Source organism: Ursus arctos, unplaced genomic scaffold, assembly GCF_023065955.2.
Source record: "Ursus arctos isolate Adak ecotype North America unplaced genomic scaffold, UrsArc2.0 scaffold_7, whole genome shotgun sequence".
In the NCBI taxonomy this organism is placed as follows: Eukaryota; Metazoa; Chordata; class Mammalia; order Carnivora; family Ursidae; genus Ursus; species Ursus arctos.
The window spans coordinates 62,175,636-62,192,465 of NW_026623089.1; the positions used below are offsets into that span (position 1 = coordinate 62,175,636).

The 16,830-nt window shown below is 43.2% G+C and overlaps 2 protein-coding genes across 5 annotated transcripts in view; both read left to right on the plus strand.

The window, feature by feature from the left end:
- The first annotated feature begins 6,532 nt into the window (after positions 1 to 6,532).
- Positions 6,533 to 6,781, plus strand: LOC113258910 (meiosis expressed gene 1 protein homolog). The gene has a single exon (XM_044385966.1). It carries the CDS (start codon positions 6,533 to 6,535, stop codon positions 6,779 to 6,781), a length of 249 nt encoding a protein of 82 aa, XP_044241901.1.
- A 9,126-nt stretch (positions 6,782 to 15,907) lies between these two features.
- The window catches only part of ANK3 (ankyrin 3), a 641,190-nt gene continuing 640,267 nt past the window's right edge, over positions 15,908 to 16,830 (plus strand). For 2 of the 4 annotated variants that reach the window (XM_057308888.1, XM_057308894.1), the window contains exon 1: positions 15,973 to 16,104. In XM_057308888.1, coding sequence (XP_057164871.1) covers positions 16,048 to 16,104 — 57 coding nt within the window. In that variant the 5' untranslated portion in view covers positions 15,973 to 16,047. Of the gene's footprint in view, positions 16,105 to 16,830 lie in introns of all 4 variants that reach the window. The other 2 variants (XM_057308892.1, XM_057308893.1) reach the window with 2 other exon arrangements.

The following is a 16,830-nucleotide window of genomic DNA, read 5'->3' on the forward strand; positions in this document are numbered from 1 at the left end:
CTGGTATGCTGCTATTATTATTATTATATTTTTATTTTTTAGAGACAGAGCACACACATGTGGTGGGGGGAGGTGAAGGATGGAGGGAGAGGGAGAGAGATAATCTTTTTTTTTTCATGTTTTTAGTCACCGTACAGTACATCCTTAGCTTTTGATGTAGTGTTCCATGATTCATGGTTTGCGTATTAACACCCAGTGCTCCATGCAATATGTGCCCTCCTTAATACCCATCACCGGCCTAGCCCATCCCTCCATTCCCCTCCCCTCTAAAACTCTCAGTTTGTTTCCCAGAGTCCATAGTCTCTCGTGATTCATTTCCCCTTCTGTTTACCCCCCTTCATTTTCCCTTCCTTCTCCTACCGATCTCCCTGCTATTCCTTATGTTCCACAAAAGAGTGAAACCATATGATAATTGTCTTTTTCTGCTTGACTTATTTCACTTAGCATAATCTCCTCCAGTCCCATCCATGTTGATGCAAATGTTGGGTAATCATTCTTTCTGATGGCTGAGTAATATTCCATTGTATATATGGACCACATCTTCTTTATCCATTCGTCTGTTGAAGGGCATCTCAGCTCCTTCCACAGTTTGGCTATTGTGGACAATGTTGCTATGAACATTGGAGTGCATATGGCCCTTCTTTTCACTACGTCTGTATCTTTGGGGTAAATATCCAGTAGTGCAATTACTGAGTCATAGGGTAGCTCTATTTTTAACTTTTTGAGGGACCTCCACACTGTTTCCCAAAGTGGCTGTACCAACTTGCATTCCCACCAACAGTGTAAGAGGGTTCCCCTTTCTCCACACCCGGGAGAGAGATAATCTTAAGCAGACTCCACGCCCAGTGAGGAGCCCTACACGGGGCTCGATCTCACGACCCTGAGACATGACCTGAGTCAAAATTAATATTTGGAGGCTGAACCGACTGAGCCACCTAGGTGCCCCTGTCCTGGTATGTTACTCTCTTGAAGAGTTCTATGTCACAAAAATAACCAAATTTCCTTGTCAGTTGCATTATAAAGAACTCGGATCAGATGTGTGTATGTGTGTGTGTCTTTGTGTTCTATTTGTGCTCTTGTGTATGGAGTGTGCATGGTATATATGTAAATTGTGTGTATAGTGTGTGTGGTGTATGTGTGGTTTTTTGTTATTAAGTTTTTTAAATTCCAGTATAGTTAACATAATAGCGTTATATTATTTTCAGGTGTACAATATAGTCGAATCGGATCTTTATTTTTTTTTTAAGATTTTATTTATTTATTTGACAGAGAGAGAGCACAGGTAGGGGGAGTGGCAGGCAGAAAGAGAAGCAGGCTCCCAGCTGAGCAGGGCGACCGATGGGGGACTCGATCCCTGGGATCATGACCTGAGCTGAAGGCAGACGCTTAACTGATTGAGCCACCCAGACACCCTGAAATCAGATCTTTAACCATGGCTATTTTTAAGTCTGTTATCATTTACAGACAGTTACACTTCTACTCAGACTCCTCTATAAAAGTTTCCTGCAAATGTGCTTCATCTTCAATGAGACTCATGGAAAAAAACTCTGAGTACAGGTTTCTGATAAGCTTATGATCATAAAACTGCACTGGGTAAAAAATTCCAGAAGTAGTGGAAAAATTGGGTTCGCACAGAACAAGAAGTAATAATATGAGACTGAATGAATTGAGGAAGATAAGTATACTTCTAATGACTTTTTGTTTGAAACACTCCTGACCTTTTAAAAAAAATTTTTTCCCAGAGTTAAGAAAACTTCTTCTCTTAAGCTGACTTACAGCAATTTAATCAAACATACCTTTGGAACAAATTAAAACATTTATCTTTTCTCGCTACCAGATCCTTCCAGAATTCAGAAACTCTCAGTGAGTATGCTTGTATTTTTACAGCAATATATTTATTTGCATAAGTTTCAATAAGAATCTGTTATCTTTATGACAAGACACAAATGAAAACACTGGTCACATTACCAAGGCTTTCATTGGAATGTCATATCTGCAAAGGACCTGCATAGGCTCAGATATGACCAGACAGCTTTAAGGAACTAAGACTGGCTTTACGGAGCCAATAAAGTCCCCTTGGAAATGTCAGACTGATACCTTGCTTATAAGTTCTTAGCAGTCTTACCAGGAAAGTAAAGAAGGTCACTTCCTGACAGGTGTAGGAACCTCAGGATATTTTGTGGACCTCAAGAAGGGAGGAATTCACCCAAATCTAAAGTATTGCAGGTGAAATCTGATGGCAAGTATTTGGCTTGGCTTCTGGCCTTGAGAGGCTAGTAAAAGCTCCATCTAGAGATTCCTTATGAAAAATTCCAACAAAGCAAGTTTTAAAGAGTCTAAATGGTCAATCACTATTCTTGCTGCACTTCTGTAAGTAATTATGCTGAGGTTTTTCTTTTGGTTTGCAAAAATAAGGTTTGCAACTTATTTTGGAAACAAATTAGTGTTAATTTGGCTATTTTTGGTAAAAATGAGGGTGCCTATATGAGAAAGAATGTTTCAATAGCACATCTTTGTAGATATTAGATTTTAATACTATTCATTATGAAATGGACTAGATTCTGATTTCTTCTAGTGTTTTTCAATGCTTGGCTACAATTCTCCATCTAACATTTTGATTTTCCTCCTACCTTTCTTTTTTTTTTTTTTTTAAAGATTTTATTTATTTATTTGACAGAGATAGAGACAGCCAGCGAGAGAGGGAACACAAGCAGGGGGAGTGGGAGAGGAAGAAGCAGGCTCCCCAGCGGAGGAGCCTGACGTGGGGCTCGATCCCATAACACTGGGATCACGCCCTGAGCCGAAGGCAGACACTTAACCGCTGAGCCACCCAGGTGCCCCTCTCCTACCTTTCTGACTTGGAATCATTTGATGACTAAAACTGCCCTTTTTCCCGAAGCCCTGAAAGCTAAATATAAATGACTTGATGTAAAGAAATCACCATAATAGCTCATGCATAGACAGTCTTTGTACTATTGCTCTATGGGCCACTCAGAAAGATCTCTAGAGACATTTGAACTACAAACCAGGAAGATGTGTCAGACTGCACTACTTATCCCACTCTGTCTTATGATACTTCAAGTCTGACATCTAGAAGTCTTCTCAAGTGGCTGTCCTCAGAACTCAGAAAGTGTCTTAACATTTGATCTAATCATTAACCATTGTTTTTCTTTTGTTTCCATAGAAATGTCTCTTATTTAATACCGGATTACTTGAACCATAGGTCTAACTTTGAGAATATGTCTACATCATGCCTCCTGAAATGAGTTTGACTGAACTGATCTATTGTCAGGATAAGAGACTGGATCGATAAGATGAAACAACCTACCAGCTCATCTTTTAATATGTGAAACTCCCATGGAAGTTTCAGATGAGGGAGCTGAAGGGGTTCAGACCCCTTCACCCTCTGAATGTGGCACTTTGACATATAGATTATTTTGAGCCAAAAGCATTTGAGACCATGTGGGCTCAAGGGAAACTTTGTCCCTCATTTAACTACACAGAAGACTACAAATTGGAGGTCTTTCCCAGATGAGGGTTATTAACAGAGATAAATTTTATCTGAGTGACCTATCGGTATGGCAGGGCAAACATCTAGTTACTAAACATCTACTCTTCTGTCACTCTCCTTTTCTCTGAGGTCCCAGACCCCTACTTCCTTCTGCTTAGTTCAGAATGACATATGTAATCTCATTTTGCTTGATCGTCTTTGGCATTTCCATGTCTGTGTGGATTCCCCATATGTATGCCTATTAAATTTGATTTTCTCCTGTTAATGTGTCTCATGTCAATTTGATACTTAGTCCAGCCAGAAGGACCTGTGAGGGGACAGGAATTCTTGCTCCCTGAGAGTGGCCCTTCTAAATCCTGATTCTGACTTTTTTTAACCACAACTATGCTCTTCAGTATTGCAAATCAAATGCTTATTGCTTCCTTTTAACAGGCTGAAGATTCAGAAGACTTTCGACTGCCTTGAAATCAATCACTTCCATGGTTTCCTCTCCTTCCTTATTTTTTATTTAAGACATCAAGTATTTATTAAATGTCTGTGTGTTGAACATCACGGGAATGAAAAGAAAGATGGTCCCTACTCGTGAAGACCCGTAATCTATAGAAATGCATATGACCATATTCATGGCAAGACATAATTATGGAAAAAATCCTGTTGATTTCCCTGGAATGTGGTGTGAAATGAAAGTTTTTTTCCCTTATAGACCATAACTTTTTTCATTTTTTAATGAGACCTTTGAAGAATAGCATTCCAAGAGTTAAACCACTTGGCAAGGCTGTTATCTAAACAACAGAATTTTAGCCCTATTAAGATGAGGCTGTCACTTTCAACAGTATTGTTCTTTAAATGGAGCATAGCATCAGCTTCACTGAACTAACTGGCCAACAGAGTTGGTGCGGTTTGTTTTTGTCTGTTTATGTTCTTGGGGTGATAATGTAAGTTAAGGAATATGGACAGAACAACACAAACCAAATGGTTTCCCAACCAACTGTTACAAAGTGACTCGAGAAATAGCTTCAGCCAGTCCTAGGAAGTGGTAAATTGTGATGAAGAGCATGGGATTTTTGTTAATTAACTTTCATTAAGCAGATGTTTATAAATATTTCTTGAGTCCTTAATATATACCATGCACTATTGAATGCTCTGATGATAGAGCAGTGAATAAAAAGGAAAAAGACTATAGAGCTTATGTTCTAGTGGGACAGACAGGCAATGAACAATAGACTAGAGAGCTGGCATAGTCATGAGTGCTGTGCAAAGAAAAACACAACTGATGATGAAGCATATCCTGGAGGATCCTGAAAGGCTTCTGGGGGAAAATGACCTGAGTTTAAGACCCACATGACAAGAAGGAGGTAGCAGGAAGACCTACCTGGAGGAAGGGCAGGGAAGATGCTCCTGGCAGAAGGAGGATCAGGTAGGCCCAAAGGGTCTGGGCACATTTCAGAAACAGAATTCAGGCTGGTGGGCTGGAGCCTGCAGAAGAAGAGGAATAGGGCAGGGGTGAGGTCGGAGAGGCAGACAGGGGCCAGACCAGTGGCAGGCTCTATAGGCGGGATAAGGAGTTTAGTTTTAACTCCAAAGGCAATAGAAGCCTGTGGAGGGTTTTAGGCTGGGAGTCCAGTGTTCTAATTTACATTTAAAAAAGAACATTCTCGATGCTGCGATAAGATTGAACTATAGGAAGGAGGAGGGAACCAAGGAGACCACTTAGGATGCAAGGGCGGGTATTCCAGGTCAGAGATGGTGACCTCTGAGCAAAGACAGAACTACGTTCCACAGAGATGTAACTACTCGAATCACTAGCAAGGCGAAGCTGCTGAGCCCTAATTTCCCACCCATTTTATGGAGTTTGGAGATTTGCTTGGGGGATTGCCTGAAATGAAACAGAGTGCCGGGGCGCCTGGGTGGCACAGCGGTTAAGCGTCTGCCTTCGGCTCAGGGCGTGATCCCAGCGTTCTGGGATCGAGCCCCACATCAGGCTCCTCTGCTATGAGCCTGCTTCTTCCTCTCCCACTCCCCCTGCTTGTGTTCCCTCTCTCGCTGGCTGTCTCTATCTCTGTTGAATAAATAAATAAAATCTTAAAAAAAAAAAAAAAAAAAAGAAACAGAGTGCCTACTGCAAAGCCAAAAGATAGCATGCTGGCAGTCTAGGTTGGGAGTCAGCAAACGGGCTCGTTTGGCCCACCACTTGTTTTTGTGAGTAAGTGGGAACATAACCATGCCCGTTTGTTAGGTATGATTGCTCTCATTGTACAGCGGTGACGTTGTACTCAATTGTAACGGAAACCGCGTCGTCTGTAACACCAAAAATACTTAATCTCTGGCCCTTCATGGAAGAAGGTTGCTGACCCCGGTCTAGATTATAACGAAGAGCAGAAGGAAAGTAAGCCTCACGTACTCTATCTATACACCTAGGAAGCCGTGCATTCAGAGAAATGCTAGAGGCACATCGTGCGGTATATTTGTCAAGTGCTCCTCAAAAGAGAAGTCCCCTGCTGTAAAGAAGTTTAGATTAACAAAAATAAAGTTTAAAATAACCTTTAAAATAAACTTCAAATATCGTCCTATAAATCCACAAATAACATTATGTAACATTTATATAATTTCTTTTTTTTTTTAAAGATTTTATTTATTTATTTGACAGAGATAGAGAAAGAGACAGCCAGGGAGAGAGGGAACACAAGCAGGGGGAGTGGGAGAGGAAGAAGCAGACTCATAGCAGAGGAGCCTGATGTGGGGCTCGATCCCACAACGCCGGGATCACGCCCTGAGCCGAAGGCAGACGCTTAACCGCTGTGCCACCCAGGCGCCCCCATTTATATAATTTCTTTTTCTTTCCATTCTATTTATCAATAGTTTTGTTGACATTAACAAAGACCAAGATGAGGAAGCCAGTCACGGGGATAAATGGAGCAAGACAATACCAAGCAGAGGGCAGCAACTGCAACTGAGGCCTCAATGTGGACCCTGGGCCAGGAACGGCCAGGAGAAATAACTGGCAATAAGACTTCCTTAGCCATGGCTAGTTCTGACGTGAAACCAAAATCAATAAGCCATGCCAAAAAATGGTCAGAAGAGATAGGGAATCTGTACAGATTTCAGCAAGCAGGATATTGGGATGAAATTGAATATAGACAGGTGAAACAAGTTTCTATGGTAGATCGTTGGCCAGAGACGGGATACATGAAGAAACTCCAGAGAAGGGACAATGCTTTCTGTAACTACAACAAACAGAGGGAGTGTGATGACAGGACGTCCACAAAGTGAAAACGTGTGCATACTCGCCTTTGTTCTTTGTGTTACTTGTCATTACTTCTTAAGAATTCATTGCTTCATTCTACATCATGTAAATGTCATTTTACAAAATAATTCAAAATGCAGACTTCAGTGGAATGTTTTGAAACACAAAAGCCATGAAACCTGGTATCAATCATCCTGTCCTGTTCTAAAATAGAATTACAGAAGCATGAAAGTTGGAAAAAAAATATTCTTGTTGAAATCGTTCACTATGGATTTATAAATTCAGTGTAAGAGAGGATAAGTAATGGAGAGGCTAAGTAATATATTTCAGTGTGTTGGAAGACCCACAGGTAAAATATAGAGTTCAGTCAGGCAGTCAACAAGTACTTATGTATCATTAAGCCTGCGCTGGGGCCCGTGCTAGCTGCTGGTGGTAGACAGCTACCACTTCCTGCTATCACGGCACTTTGGGGAAGGCCTGCAGGACAGCGTGTGAATATCTTTGTGTGAAGGAAGGAAGACCCTGGGGTGCCTGGGTGGCTCAGTGGGTTAACCGTCTGCCTTTGGCTCAGGTCATGATCCCAGGGTCCTGGGATCGAGCTGTAGAGTCAGGCTTCCTGCTCAGCGGGCAATCTGCTTCTCCCTCTGCCTCCCTCACTGCTTGGTCTCTCTTTCAAATGAATAAATACAATCGAAAGAAAGAAAGAAAGAAAGAAAAAGAAAGAAAGAAAGAAAGAAAGAAAAGAAAGAGAGACCCTCTCCTTTATGACACTGTATCTCCATCTGTAGGAAATATTTTTAAAAAATATTGGTTTTTTTAGGGCTGTCTGCCACAACCATATGATAGAAATATTCAACTTTACCGTAACTGTGATGGGAATGGCACCTGGGTGTGGCACCCTTTTGCAGTAGAGAAACTTGCTCATGTGGTTTAGAAGCACCAGTCTTCAGAAGAGGAAAGTGATGATAATACTATAAAGAAGGGACAGCACTGAGCTGAAGATTGTGAAGACTATTTCTGTAGTTACCAGTTTTAACTAAGACAGTGAACTCTGAGTCTTGTTCTATAAGGATCCTGAGTGTCCACCAGAATTTCATATCGTTCTCTAAAACTTTCAGTATAAAATTTAAGCAAGCTACACACACTGGTTGTTCAAACAGTGGACAAAGGGGGAGAGTGGGCAAAATCAAATGATCAGTTACAGGACTGTCTTAGTGACCGGAAAGTTTTGGTGCTCTCGGGGGGTGCAGCCGGTTTGGGGGCAGTGTTGGGGAGTTGTGCTGGTGTGTTTCCATTTTCATCAAATTGAACTTAGTTGTTTACTTATTTTCTGATTTGGGTTTAAAAACGCAGATTTGGGGGCGCCTGGGTGGCACAGTGGTTAAGCGCCTGCCTTTGGCTCAGGGTGTGATCCCGGCGTTATGGGATTGAGCCCCACATCAGGCTCCTCTGCTATGAGCCTGCTTCTTCCTCTCCCACACCCCCTGCTTGTGTTCCCTCTCTCACTGGCTGTCTCTATCTCTGTCAAATAAATAAATAAAATCTTTAAAAAAAAAAAACAAAAAACGCAGATTTGAAGTCCAAGGTTTTATATCACACCGTGATATATGATTAGAATTCCTAGATGCAGGAGTCGCACAGAAGGCCACTAGAAACAGCTTTATAAAACACAGGCAATTCTACGGGAGCTGACAGCAAAGTGTGCACGGAGTAGGTCAAGGAGCTTCATGGTTATTTTTTCTCTGGGCTCAGGACAAGGATGAAAACACCTGAATTAAGAGAACTTGGTTCTGGGTTAGCAGATTCAGGATGGAGGAGAGCAAAGGAAGCAAGGGGATCTAAAAAGAGGATGTGGGAAAAAAGAAAACATTTTAAAGGAAAGTCTGGTTTTATTTTCCCAAATCTTGTTTTCAAGTGTCATTTTCTTTTATTCCTTTCCTCTTGTGTCCTAGATGCCACACCAATGAACAATTCAAAGTCTCTCTTTCTTTTACTTTCCTAAGCACCCTCAACTAGATTCAACACAGATCATTTCAGTGGAAGTTGGGCAATGGTAATAAGGAAAATTTGCTTTGCCTTTTAATATGGGGCTGAAAGTTACCAATTTATCTCCTACTGCTAATTAGTTTTGCTTTATGCAAACTTTTTATATGAACTTTTGAGGATTGATGTTACCATTATTCATATTATCATCACTCATGTGTTTTTGAAATCCCAGACCAAAGTAAGAGGAATTGATAAAAAGTTATCCTCAGAATGTGGAGAGAAAGTAGACATTACCACACTGATCTTTTCTCTTCTGTAACTCTACTATGAAGTTTATTATGATTACAAAACTTATTATTACTATGAAGTTTATTATCCCATTTTGTAAACTACTTTGTGATTGGGTTTCTTTTTTTTAAAGATTTTATTTTTAAGTAATCCCTACACCCAACATGGGGCTTGAACTCACAACCCCTAGATCAAGAGTTGCATGTTCTACTGACTGAGCCATCCGGGCATCCCGTGTGATTGGGTTTTTAAAATCAATAGGGGCGCCTGGGTGGCACAGCGGTTAAGCGTCTGCCTTCAGCTCAGGGCGTGATCCCGGCGTTATGGGATCGAGCCCCACATCAGGCTCCTCCGCTATGAGCCTGCTTCTTCCTCTCCCACTCCCCCTGCTTGTGTTCCCTCTCTCGCTGGCTGTCTCTCTCTCTGTCGAATAAAAAATAATCTTTAAAATCAATAATTAGTTATCTCAAATATCAAACAGTGTTTCTCATTCCATAGGGGATATCCAAATAAACTCTATTTCCTTTCAAATGTTTAAGAAATTTAAGGAATTAAGTAATGGAAGTAGACACTAAAATAAGTTATTTGACCATATTCTACGTGGGACTGCAAAACTTACTCAATAAATAAACATTGTCTTCTCATCCCAGTTGACCTTGATAAAAATGTTGCTAAGCCATGATCTTTACTGTATATTTAGAAGTACGAGTTTCTACCCAGTAGAAACCATAAATGGGGAGAAAGGCCAAAAGCCACAAGAGAGAAAACATTTTGGTTCAACTTTGTGCTTGGTGAGCGGTTTTCTCTCATAAAATTTACAAATTAAGGGACATATTCCTATATACAGTCACAGTCCCCATGGATAGTGGTAACCAAATATGTTTCTTCTATTTGAGAAATGCTTTTCTGTTACTTGCTAATCTTAGGAAACAAACACATATTCACTAACCATAATCTCCTGAACTTAAAAAAAATTTTCTCACAGGCAAAAACTTCCTGTAGTAACTCTTATTTCTCTGTTTATTGCAGATTTCATAGACACCATGCAAGAAATCAACTTTTCTCTTTTGCTAATGTCCAGGTGGGAAATTTCTACTGTTTAAACACAATTGTGAGTTAGAGTCTAACTATGGTAGAAATTGCTCTGGAAGTAACAGTGTCTAACTGAAGTTGTGGAGCAATGTACAAACGTAGAAGCAGAGTGAGGGTAGGAGAGGAGAATTCATATCATCCTTACGGTGGTGGTTCTTGAGATAATGTTAGGTGGCTTAAGGACAGGTATTAAATAATATTGAATTGTATAAGATACCCCCTTTCCAGTTCTTTTCCACTCCTTCTCTTAACATTGAGGAGAAAATTGACATCTAGTGCCAGTGTTCGTGTCCTCTTAACCCTTGTCACTTTTTTTTTTTAATTCAAGAGAGAGTGCCTCAGGCAGAATACAGAATAAATCAGCAAATTGTCAATATCTGTTAGGTGTAAGTGAAAGTGATTTTCCGTTAACATAGTAAGGTAATGTTTCTTTAAAACTAAATTTGTTAGATTAAAAAGTAAGTTAATGTAAATAAAAATATTAAGTATTAAAGGTGATGTACAAATATGACAAATATTGTGAAGTGACTGAGGTCAGAATATTCTTTAGAGACAATTATCATATGATCTCACTGATATGCGGAATTTGAGAAACAAGGCAGAGGATTGTAGGGGAAGAGAGGGAAAACTGAAACAAGATGAAAACAGAGAGGGAGACAAACCATAGGATTCTTAATCTCAGGAAACAAACTGAGGGTTGCTGGAGTGGAGGGGGGTGCGAGGGATGGGGTGGCTGGGTGATGGACATTGGGGAGCATATGTGTTATGGTGAGCGCTGTGTGTTGTGTAAGACTGATGAATCACAGACCTGTACCCCTGAAACAAATAATACATTATATGTTAATAATAATAAGATTAAAAAAAGAAGACATAAAAAAAGAATATTCTTTAGGGTTCTCTTAATAGAGATTAAATCATCTTCACCCAGACTTCTTCCAACTTCTTTTTTATCTTTCCTTCTTCCTCTCTCCTCCTCTGATTTTTTTCCTACCCTTTATCATTCAACAGTGTATTGAGCCAGGATGTAGAGTGTCTGACATTGTGCTGGTTACTGCGGACACAGAAATACAGAGATTAATACATCATCATCTTCACTCTCGACCGGCTCTGTCTCACTGCAGACACAGTTATGCAAACAACGACTATATAGTGAGAAATCTGATGTGCATGCAAGGTACTGTGTAGCCCAGAGGAGGGAAAACCACCCGGGAGGCAAGGAGAGGTATCGGGTTTCGACCTTGGAAATCAATCCTATGAAATACAGTCCAAGTTCATAAATATATCCTGAATTTATTCAGTGAACTTCTGTGGAGCCTGACATTGTGTTAGATACTGGAGATTTGGACATGAAAAAGATATAGCTGGATGCTTCAAGAAGCTTTTGATTAAAAGGGGAGACAGACAAGGAAAGCAATGGTTATATAGATCTATATACCTTATCTGAAACCCTTGAAGGCAGATGTGTTTCACAATTTGAATTTTTAGAAAGTTCATATGGTGCACATACTATATATTGCATAACACCCCTAAAAGAGTCTGGGGTAGTACCCCACAATTAAAACACATGACTATTCACACTAAATGGAATGAAGACTATTAATAGCTTCACATCAATTTGGTGTAGGTTGTGGGTTTTTGTCATGTTGAAGATTTCTGAATTCAGGAAAGTGTGCACCTATTCTTCAAAATAACTGCAGTTGGGCTGCAGGGTGTTTTGGAAGAACAAAGAAAGGGCGAGGAACCACATTTTTAAATATTTTATTTTATTTTACTTTATTTTATTTAAGTAATCTCTATGCCAATGTGGGGCTCAAACACACGACTCCGAGATCAAGGGTCGCAAGCTCTACTAACTGAACCAGCCAGGCCACCCTGAACCACATTTTAATTGAAAAGCTGTCAGGGAAGGCTTCCTTAAAGTTGTATTTTCTTTTCTTTTTTTTTTTTTTAAAGATTTATTTATTTATTTATTTATTTATTTATTTATTTATTTATTTATTTATTCGACAGAGACAGAGTCAGCCAGCGAGAGAGGGAACACAGCAGGGGGAGTGGGAGAGGAAGAAGCAGGCTCATAGCGGAGGAGCCTGATGTGGGGCTCGATCCCAGAACGCCGGGATCACGCCCTGAGCCGAAGGCAGACGCTTTAACGACTGCGCTACCCAGGCGCCCCTAACGTTGTATTTTCTGAATGGAGTCTTGCTGGACGATTAGGAGTTAACCCCACAGAGACAATGGAGGAGGCAGCAGAGGGTGGGAGTATGGGTTTTCTAGGCAGTAGGGACAGCCTGTAGAAAGACGATGGGCTTGGTGTTGGGGGATGGGGGGAACTGCAAATAGTTCTGCCTGGGTGTGTGTATGGGTGTGCCTGAGACAGGGGTGAAGAAGGGCACGGAGTTGGAGAAGCTGGCGGAGAGCAGCCGAGATGAGGCAGAGGCAGCGGTCAGGGGCCCTTGTTACATCTAACCTCTACCCTGAAGCACAAAGAAAGCCCTTACAGGATTTTAACAGCGTGTAGTCATGTGAATAGATTTGAAATTTAGAAAAATCATAATATCAGATGACAGAGCTGACGAACTACACAAAATTCAGGCGACTGTAGTTGTCTAGTGAGAGATGATGAGAAAATGCAAGTTGGCATGGTTTGGCACATAGTAATTGCTCAAGCACTTGTAGTAAGTGGAAGGGCAAAGGCAGGGATGTAGTGGGGGCGGATAAGAGGAGATGATTTAGAGCGATTTTAGGGAATTAGGACTCAGTATCTGATTGGACTGGGAGGGAGAAGTTACAGAGCCTCCTCCCCTCCAGGACCTCCCAACCTCCTCTCCTTGTTTCCAGGTCTGTGTTGCTCGGCATTACCTTTTGGATGTGACGAAGTATGAGTTTGGGGCTCAGGTAAATGATCTTAGTTGGATTTAGGAGTTGTTATGTGATAGCTGAAGCCTTAATGTGGCTGAGATCACAGACAGTGCCTGGTATGAGAAGTAATGAAGACTGAAGTCCTAGAAAATACTTAAGGGGAAGGAAAGGAAACTGTGGACCATGTTAAGTGTCCTGGAAAGATCAACTGAGATAAGGTCTGGAAAGCTCCGCAAGGGCCATGGCCAATAGGATGTCAACTGTGATTTGAAAAGAGCAGTTTCAGTAGCTGAGGAGGGGCAGAGAGTGACTCTGAACAGAGCAGTGTGCAAGGGACCACTGTCCTTTTAACACACTTGGCTGTGAAGGGAGGGACAGAGAGCTGAAGGCCAAAATTAGAGGCAGTCATGGGCAGTATGGAAAAATTTTGTTTTAATTTTAGTTTTTAAAGGTATGAGAGTGCTGCCAGACTCCTAGTCACTTCTTGTAGTCAGGTTTTTCAGGGGTGTTGCAGCCTGCCTCTGGAGGAGAAGTGTGTTTAACCTGAACACAAGTGCTTCTCAGAAGCAGACGGCCTGATAAGCAGACTGGACTGGAACAGCTCTGCAGGAAAGCACGACTTTCTGGGCTCATCTCCCAGGTACTGCTTCTTGTGCTAACTTCCTGCCAGGCTTTTGTACCTTCCTCCCTCCTTTGTCTACCTGGTTGGCTGCTTGCCACTTTGTTTAAGATGGCTCTTATGGCTGTGTGGGTGCTGGAGAGCAGGCTTGTAAAATACCCACGCGTGTGCAGGATCAACCCGAGCGATGCTCTTCCCAAGCCACCTCCACCCTGTTCTTGCAGCCTGTACTGTGTGCTTCCCACGTGTGATTGAGCTCAACCAATTCCTGAGCAGCTTAGGGGATAAAGCACCAACCTGGGTACAGTAAAGATATAAGAAGACAGAGCATTTGCCTCCGTGGACACTATAATTCAAGATATGGGAGTGTTTTGTAAATAATGATAACAGTGGCTCTTAAACTTTTGGAGGACATGTAGATCTCTTTGAAATGTTGAATTTGATATAAAATTTCAGGGGGGGTGGTGTGGACCTGCTAAATTCTGAAGTGGTATTTATTTATTTATTTATTTATTTAATTTAAAGATTTTATTTTTATTTATTTGACAGAGACAGCCAGTGAGAGAGGGAACACAAGCAGGGGGAGTGGGAGAGGAAGAAGCAGGCTCCTAGCAGAGGAGCCTGATGTGGGGCTTGATCCCAGAACGCTGGGATCACGCCCTGAGCAGAAGGCAGACGCTTAACCACTGCGTCATCCAGGCGCCCCTGAAGTGGTTTTTAAAAATCGAGTTAGGAATGCTCAAACTATAGAGTCAAACTAGGCTCTGTTAGTTTGTGACCTTGGCCAAAATAATGTTTCTAAGATTCAGTTTCCAGATCGTACTGCCTGTCTAGCAAAGATTTCGGGAGGACTAAATGTGATAATATGAATAAGATGCTTAGCACAGAGCCCAACACAGAGCTCGTGCCAGTAAATGTTATCTCAGCTTTATGTGTGCTACGGAGGAAGTGAGCTAAGTGTTAAATCAGAGGCACAGGTAACTCACTACTTTCTGGTTAAGCAGTTATTCCTGCATTTAGTTGTCACTAGTTCATGAAAACATTGTTGTGCATTTCAGTGATTCCTTACCTACCTCTAGAGTTTTGCTTTATCTCAGTCCCATCTGAATTATTACTATATTTATGTAATTTTAAAAAACTTACATATACTTGCTTAAAAAGAAAACTGTGGCTCTCTACCATAAATAGAAAGGCACTTTCACTTGCCATAAATAGAAAGTAACAGTGACAATAAACAATGAAACTAAACAATGAAAATTTAACAATGCTATGAAATCTAGTTAGATACCAGTGCTCACCTAGGGCTTTGAGCCTGGGACCCACGCTTTGATAGAGAATTTAGGGTCAGAATACTTTCTTCTCGTAGCAATCAGAAGAACTGAAAGAGAATTGAAAAGGGAGTAACTTTCTTGCCAGTGTGATTCGCGGTCCTTTAATGCCCCGGCCCTGCTGATGAGCGGACTGAACGCATCTCCCCTAATTCCAGGGAGAGGCTCTCCCTTTGCAAGACGGTACGTGAGGGGTAGTAGTTGCCTTGCTTCACACCCAGATCTGAATAGTACGTGCTGGGAGGGAAGCGTCCTGGATCCAACTGTCCCCCAGCCTGGTCCAGGACAGGAGTTTCGCAAGCCTTGCTCTTTAAGCTCCTAGAAACAAGGACACTCAGAGGTCCTGTCCCCTGTTTCCTTGCAAGATCAGGCTCAGTGCCTACCTCACATCCCGGACGGCTCTGGAGTTTTATTTCTTAATTGGACAAATAGCTGAGGCAATCTGCGAGCGGCTGGAACCTCGGTGGGGAGGAAGGGAGGCGATGGACGTTGTTTGGAAGCTATCTGCCTGGCAAACACTGCTTCTATATGGGTTGTATGCTGTAGGTTAATCATAATAAAAAGGCAAAAGCAACATTGCTCAATGATTTTATTCACTTGAACTTGAATAGTTCAATTAATCAAATAATCGGAGAATATTATTCTTATTTTGTTCTCATCATGGAGGTGGCTAAGGGAACTCTATTCAGCAGCCCGCGGGAGCCGGGACTTGCCCTCCCTCCCTTCCTAGAGCTACCTCTGCTCCGCTCCTCCCCAGGTAAGGCCCCCCAGCCCTCGGCCCCTGCTCCCGCGTCCGGAGCCGCGCAGACCCCCAAGCGTCCGCCGACTGGGCATGCTCGCCGGGCAGGGCGGCCGGCGGGGAGCGGGTCGGCCCTGCGCCGCGCCTCCACCTGAGCCGAGGCCCGCCCCCCGCGCACCGGCCCCGGCGGGCACCTGGCTGGCGCGGCGGACACAGCAGGGGGAGGAGACAGCCGCGGGGCGGGCGCCGCGGGACCGCGCTTGGCGTTGCTGAGCCGCAGCCGAACTTTTTCCCCGAAGTCCCACATTTGGGGGCAGGAGCAGCGGGGCGGGGAGGGGAGAGCGGAGTTCCTGGAAGGAGCGGCAGCAGTAGCTCCACAACATGGCCTCCTCCACCTCCTCATCTCCCGCCGGCGCCGAGAGCACCCCTTCTGCGCAGGTGAGCGCCGCCCCGCCCCCCTACCTGTGGCTTCCCTCGCGGCGGGGGCGGGCGGGCAGCGCGGGGCTGGGGGTCCCGGGAGCCGTGCGGCGCGGGGGGCTGCCTGGACTCCTGCCTTCCTGGGGGTGCCGGGCGGGACTGGGAAGGCGAGCGGTGGGGGACCCGAGCTCTGCGGGTCCTGGGGGTCCGGCTGCGCGGGACTGGAATTGCGGCCCGGGGCAGAGGCGTGAGCAGGTCATTTGCCCCAGCCCTCGAGCATCCCGAGGAAGGAGGGAGGAGGGCCCAAGGATTTGGGGCTTCTGCTTCGCAACATTTGTCTCTAAGAAAAGCGCGGCCCAGGGCTCGGGTCGCCCTCACTTCTTCGGGCTTCCCATCTTTGGGCTTCTGTGTTCTTGGCTCGCGCCTCCAACTCCGTGCCAAGCCGAACCCTTCCTAAGGACACGACCGAAGTAGGCTGCAGGTTTGGCGGGGAGGAAATCACCTGGTGCTGAAAGTTACCTTCAGAATTAGGCTTTTTTTTTTTTTTTTAAAGGTGAGTCGAGATACTTCATTTAATCCAGTAATAATACAAAATATACGTAAAGATTGGGGCATAGAAAAAAGGCAGACCAGTATAGATACAGCGGCAGTACCTGGGGGTAGCTTGGGTGTTTTACCTCTTCCCCTCTTTGAGAGCCTGCCATAGGCTTGCAAGTGAAACACACACGAAGAAAAAACCGGGAGCGT